Here is a 7,453-nt window from a genome sequence, read left to right as displayed (position 1 = left end):
CCTCATTTTGTCCGGTCGTGATGGTCAAGTGGATTAAGGCGTCTTCTACATACCAGTTGCGTGGCTCCTGGGAGTATGGGTTCGAGGTACTTCTGGGGTGTGAGTTTTCAGTTATATATATATATATATATATATATATATATATATATATATATATATATATATATATATATATATATATATATGTCGTACCTAATAGCCAGAACGCCCTTCTCAGCCTACTATGCAAGGCCCGATTTGCCGAATAAGCCAAGTTTTCATGAATTAATTGTTTTTCGACTACCTTACCTAACCTAACCTAATTTTTTCGGCTACCTAACCTAACCTAACCTATAAAGATAGGTTAGGTTAGGTTAGGTAGGGTTGGTTAGGTTCGGTCATATATCTACGTTAATTTTAACTCCAATAAAAAAAAATTGACCTCATACGTAATGAAATGGGTAGCTTTATCATTTCATAAGAAAAAAATTAGAGAAAATATATTAATTCAGGAAAACTTGGCTTATTAGGCAAATCGGGCCTTGCATAGTAGGCTGAGAAGTGCATTCTGGCTACTAGGTACGACATATATATATATATATATATATATATATATATATATATATATATATATATATATATATATATATATATATATATATATATATTATATATATATTATTATGATTATGCCTGAACGGTAGGAGTGAGTGCGCCCAAAGATACAAAGCCAGTGTCCTCAACGTTTATATTCGTCGAGCCATTACCCATTGCTTTGAATGGCACAACGTGAGTAAGGAGTTTGAAAGGACAACACAAGTACTAGTGAACCATGGCTATAGTAACCACGAGATCACCACTACAAGACGACACTTGGACCGGTGGCTAGCAGAGCCCTGAACTAAGAACAGAAACCACAACACCTCCACTGAAATCATATTACAACTCCACCATACACACACTGCATAGCACACGACGAAATATAAATTAATACAATAACTGCATTTCTTACAGAATCAGTATAAATATGTATGTGGTAACTATGAAAGGGGCTGCAAGTGTGGCCATGAAATGGACTATGAAAGGTCCCTTGAGAGACAATGAATGGACCCATGAAATGGCAGGAAAGAAGGGGGTGGGGGGATGGGGGGAGGAGGGGGATAGGGAGGGGGGGGGATGGAGCAGGTGGAGGACACGCAACAGCAACAAGTGCAATAAACGGAGATGACTGTGCACTCTCCCGCCGACACTAAACGACTGCGTATACATTGTCTGCGAGCAAGAGTGGTGTCGGAGTGGCAGATGACCGCTAAGATTACCCTCCTCCTCCTGCGCTCTCCTTCCCGGCTCTCAAGGTTGTGTGGAACTATTTCAGTAGCATCAACTACTTTCACCAACCGTGAGTTAACAGCTGTTTCACGGGAAGATAAGATATATTTTGTTGCTAAATTTGGTGAAGGAAAATAAGAACCCAATCACCCATTGATCAAGTGGTTGACTTAAAAAAATAAAAGTACATTATTCATTTTCACATGAAAATTGTTATAATAAGTATAATGATCATTATAATTATACATTATGAAATACTAAACGATAACGACCTTTCATTATACTGAAGAAATTAAAATAACCATACTAACAATAGTAATCTTATCTTGAGGTTATCTTGAGATGATTTCGGGGCTTAGTGTCCCCGCGGCCCGGTCCTCGACCAGGCCTCCTTTTTTGTTACACATCCCAGGAAGTAGCCCGTTGCAGCTGTCTAACTCCCAAGTACCTATTTACTGCTAGAAGAACAGGCCATCAGGGTAAAAGAAACTGCCCATTTATTTCCGCCTCCACCGGGGATCAAACCCGGGACCTCAGGTTTAAGAATCCGAAGCACCCTCGGTATAGTATATTATACGAAGTATAATATATAATACGAAGTATAAAATATTATACTTCGATTACGCAAATTTTTAGAGTACACTGTTTCTGTCAGAGTAGGAGGCCCAGGTTCGAGTTACCGGCCTCGAAGGATTGACTGGGCCGTAATCTTAACTGTTCGCCCTGTTCACCCAGGAGTAATTAGGGAGCTGGTTGTAAACCAATTGGGGGGGTCGTGTTCTAGGGGAAAACTAGTACGGTAAGACTTTTCCTTTTTACTCTGGGAAGCTGAAACTCGTAAGCCAGCCATCACAAGTCCTTTCTTTTTTTCAGCGGTGAGTACAGGAGCAGACAAGACCTAAAACCTAAGGTACAGAGAATGGTTACAGTGACCTAAGGTACAGAGAATGGTTACAGTGACCTAAGGTACAGAGAATGGTTACAGTGACCTAAGGTACAGAGAATGGTTACAGTGACCTAAGGTACAGAGAATGGTTACAGTGACCTAAGGTACAGAGAATGGTTACAGTGACCTAAGGTACAGAGAATGGTTACAGTGACCTAAGGTACAGAGAATGGTTACAGTGACCTAAGGTACAGAGAATGGTTACAGTGACCTAAGGTACAGAGAATGGTTACAGTGACCTAAGGTACAGAGAATGGTTACAGTGACCTAAGGTACAGAGAATGGTTACAGTGACCTAAGGTACAGAGAATGGTTACAGTGACCTAAGGTCCTAAGGAAAAATATACATCATACTTACATATATCGAGAAATATATACTATTTCCACACACACTGACAAATATGCTCCATACTCTGCTAACTATCCTCCTGTTGAGATAGTATCTATTGTGACGTACTTAGCTTTTAGACAGTAGTATATTGACTAGTGAGGAATTCTTGTAAAATGAAATATTTTCAATAAAATAAAATAAAATTCTTGTAAAATGAAACTAAAACACAAACTTAAATATTCCTAGGCCTAGTATAGCACACATATGTACTATATTAGGCCTCAGATATTGCATATCTAGGCCTAGGGAGGTTAGGATAGGTTAGTTTAGTTTGTCAAAGCAACACATGTAAAAAATAGTTTTCCAATTTGTCCAACTCAATAGTTCAGATTTCTACGTTGTAATTTGGTTGTAGGTGGGTATATATACTGTGGTGGTCATGGTTACTATAAGTACTACTGAAACAGGAGGATGGGTCGCAGGATCACACATTCACACATGCATAACATGCCAGTCATTTACTCACAAATATTGCTTAGCTTTTTTGAAGGCGTGAACATAGTAAGAGAAAGTTCTAAAAGTTCGTCAAACAAAAGATACTAATAAACAAATCCACAAGGGCTGTGATGAGGATTCGAACCTACGTCTGAAAGGATCCCAGACTAAGTCCCGTGTCTCTGATCACTCTGAATATAAATAAATAATGTAATGGACGTAATAAACGCGTACATGTATATACCTCACACAGGTAAGTAATCACAAGGGAACAGAAACGAAAAATCTGAAGTCTTTCGTGTTATAACACACGCAGTGAGCGCACTCCGCCCTACAGCACCACGTGTTAATTGTAAATGTTGCCCCGAGGAGCGAGTTTATGGTGCCGCGCCATTCATTCTTTGAGTGGACACACCGCCATAGTGACAGTATTGGGCAGCGCCACTAATCATGTGAGTGGACACACCGCCATAGTGACAGTATTGGGCAGCGTCACTCATCATGTGAGTGGACACACCGCCATAGTGACAGTATTGGGCAGCGTCACTCATCATGTGAGTGGACACACCGCCATAGTGACAGTATTGGGCAGCGTCACTCATCATATGAGTGGACACACCGCTATAGTGACAGTATTGGGCAGCGCCACTAATCATGTGAGTGGACACACCACCATAGTGACAGTATTGGGCAGCGCCACTCATCATGTGAGTGGACACACCGTCATAGTGACAGTATTGGGCAGCGCCACTTATCCAATGGGTGGACACACCGCCATAGTGACAGTATTGGTCAGCACCACTCATCCTGTGAGTGGACACACCGCCATAGTGACAGTATTGGGCAGCGTCACTCATCCTGTGAGTGACCACACTGCCATAGTGACAGTATTGGGCAGCGCCACTTATCCTATGGGTGGACACACGCCATAGTGACAGTATTGGTCAGCACCACTCATCCTGTGAGTGGACACACCGCCATAGTGACAGTATTGGGCAGCGTCACTCATCCTGTGAGTGACCACACTGCCATAGCAGCAAGTACAAGTCTCCCCAATAGAAAACAATCCGCTGGGTTAATTAATGTTAGCACAGGGAAGGTCGCTTAGGGTGTCGTCTCTCGCCTCACAGTCACTCACGCATAATTAAACCACGTGTTGTTATGATTATTTGTGCATATATATTTATTATTCATAACACGTAAGGAGTACAGGATATCTGGAACACTTAACACGGAGAGGAGACCTTGGCGGAGCGAGGACACCCCAGCCAGAGGAGGAGAAGGGGGGCAGAGAGGCGTGTAGAGGGCACAAGAAGGCGACGAGAGCAGTGAAGGTATATATATAAGCCTGGGCATGACCTGAACTATCATCACACTCCACCATGAAGCTCCTGGTGAGTACTCTACTTAGTCCTTACTGTCTGGCTCACACACTCACGTGGGGAGCCACAAGTACACTCCAGTATATATTTTAGCATCATACGAAGCAGGGAACATTGCAGCAGGCCTGCTGGCCCATTTATACCAGCATATATTTAAATTAATAAATCCCCATGTCTATAATATTTTCAAAACAGTAAACAGTTAGCCTCAGTCATCTTACAGATATCCAAGTTTGAAAAAAACTTCGATATCCTCAATTTATAAACAGCTTTTTATTAATGCGTTTAAAATAAAATTGCCTTCCCTTGCCTCCGCAGATTGGTTTAGTCTGCGTATTCTTGGCAGCAGGGTATCCTTCCCTAGAGCCCTACAGCCATCCTGCACCCTCCGAACCTCACCCGACCAACACAGGATGCGGGCATGGCGAAGTTCTACATGTGGATGGCACATGTGTTGTCCCACAGGTGTCTCGCCAAGTGTTCCTGTTCACCTCCCCGAAGACCCTCGAGCCTCGTGGCCCTCCACCAGTAGTCCCTCCACCGAGAGTGGAACACAACATCGTGTTCATAAGAATCCCTGAAGGTGGTCAAGGCCCTGAGCCCATCGTGGTGCCGCCGCCCAGCCAGAAACACATCGTGTACGTCCTCAACAAGCAGTCCGACCAGGCACAGCGAGTCATCGAGGTCCCAGCACCGCCGCCCAGGAACCCCGAGGTGTACTTCGTCAACTACAACGAGGGAGACAACCCGACCCTCCCCGATGGTACGGACATCCAGAGTGCCCTCAACTCCGCGGTCCAAGGTGATGGTCAACTCATCACCGGCTCCGGGGGAGCTACAAGCAGCAGCAGCAAGAATGAATTCGCTGATCAAGGTAATAGTGACGGAATTTTTACAAAGGATGAAAGAAATGAAAATTTCGATATCACCTCTGGAAGCAACAGCGAGTATGAGCCAATTTTCGATGATAAGGATAACAATGAATTCATTGAAAGCGACGCTGGAACATCCCACGACCTTAACGAGAGTCCTGATAATTCCAACTCATTTGACAGTAACGGTGTCGTTGCTAGCCAGAGTGTCAATGGCGCCAGTACTGTTAACGGTGGAGTCTGGAATGGTAACAGTTGGTATAACGCTAACTTTAAGGGTGTTGACGTGTTTAATGACCAGAGTAACGAAGCACCAACCAACATTCTCGCTACAGCAGCGGTCGACAGCTTGGAGAATACCTTCAGAGCCGAGAACAACTATGACAAGTACAGTGAAACAAGTGGATTACAAGGACGAGTTGTGGACGACAGAGACGCGGGTGTAAAGGCTAATGGTAACATTGTGACCAACGGAGTCAGTGGTAACATTGGATCCAACGGCAACACCGGAACCAATGGTAACACGGGATCCGATGGACTCAATGGTAACACAGGGTCCAATGGAGTCAATGGTAACAAAGGATCCAATGGAGTCAATGGTAACAAAGTGTCCAATGGAGTCAGTGGTAACACTGGATCCAATGGATTCAATGGTAATAATTTAGTTAATACTAATAATGGAGTCAGTGGTAACGCTGTAGTTAATGGACTTAATGGTAACACTGGATCCAATGGACTTAATGGTAACACTGGATCCAATGGACTTAATGGCAACACTGGATCCAATGGACTTAATGGAAACACTGGATCCAATGGACTTAATGGTAACACTGGATCCAATGGACTTAATAGCAACACTGGATCCAATGGACTTAATGGTAACACTGGATCCAATGGACTTAATGGCAACACTGGATCCAATGGACTTAATGGTAACACTGGATCCAATGGACTTAATGGTAACACTGGATCCAATGGACTTAATGGTAACACTGGATCCAATGGACTTAATGGCAACACTGGATCCAATGGACTTAATGGTAACACTGGATCCAATGGACTTAATGGCAACACTGGATCCAATGGACTTAATGGAAACACTGGATTCAATGGACTTAATGGTAACACTGGATCCAATGGATTTAATGGCAACACTGGATCCAATGGACTTAATGGTAACACTGGATCCAATGGACTTAATGGCAACACTGGATCCAGTGGACTTAATGGTAACACTGGATCCAATGGACTTAATGGTAACAAATGGGTCAATGGTAACATTGTAATCAATGGCAAAAATGGAGTAAATAGTAATAATGGAGTTAATGGTTACACTGTAATCAATGGAGTCAATGGTAATAACGGAGTCAATGGTAATAATGGAGTGAATGGTAACAATGGTTTCAGTAGCAACAATGGAGTCAATGGCTACACGGTAATCAATGGACATAATGGTAACAATGGAGTCATTAGAAATAGTGGAGCCAATGGTAACAATGGAGTCAATGGAAACAATGGTAACAATGGATTCAGTAGCAACAATGGAGTCACTGGTAACACTGTAATCAATGGACATAATAGTAACAATGGAGTCAATGGATTCAATAGCAACAATGGATTCACTGGTAATAATGGAGTCAATGGTAACAATGTAATCAATGGGCTCATTAGTAACAATGTTAACAATGGTTTAATTGGTAACAATGGAGTGAATGGTAACAATGGAGTGAATGGTAACAATGGAGTAAATGGTAACAATGGAGTAAATGGTAACAATGGAGTAAATGGTAACAATGGAGTAAATGGTAACAATGGTAACAATGGAGTAAATGGTAACAATGGTAACAATGGAGTAAATGGTAACAATGGTAACAATGGAGTGAATGGTAACAATGGAGTAAATGGTAACAATGGTAACAATGGAGTGAATGGTAACAATGGAGTGAATGGTAACAATGGAGTGAATGGTAACAATGGAGTGAATGGTAACAATGGAGTAAATGGTAACAATGGAGTAAATGGTAACAATGGTAACAATGGAGTGAATGGTAACAATGGAGTAAATGGTAACAATGGTAACAATGGAGTGAATGGTAACAATGGAGTGAATGGTAACAAT

The 7,453-nt window shown here is 42.3% G+C and overlaps 1 protein-coding gene across 1 annotated transcript in view; it reads left to right on the top strand.

Moving 5' to 3' along the window:
- Positions 1–4,756: 4,756 nt before the first annotated feature.
- Positions 4,757–7,453, top strand: part of LOC123745156 (putative uncharacterized protein DDB_G0286901) — a gene marked incomplete at its 5' end in the record, with an annotated part of 3,068 nt that continues 371 nt past the window's right edge. The window contains one exon of the mRNA XM_045725466.2: positions 4,757–7,453. This exon is cut by the window's right edge and continues 371 nt beyond it. Coding sequence (XP_045581422.2) covers positions 4,757–7,453 — 2,697 coding nt within the window.

The sequence above is a fragment of the Procambarus clarkii genome, chromosome 44 (assembly GCF_040958095.1).
Source record: "Procambarus clarkii isolate CNS0578487 chromosome 44, FALCON_Pclarkii_2.0, whole genome shotgun sequence".
In the NCBI taxonomy this organism is placed as follows: Eukaryota; Metazoa; Arthropoda; class Malacostraca; order Decapoda; family Cambaridae; genus Procambarus; species Procambarus clarkii.
This window is presented reverse-complemented; position numbering and strand designations above follow the sequence as displayed.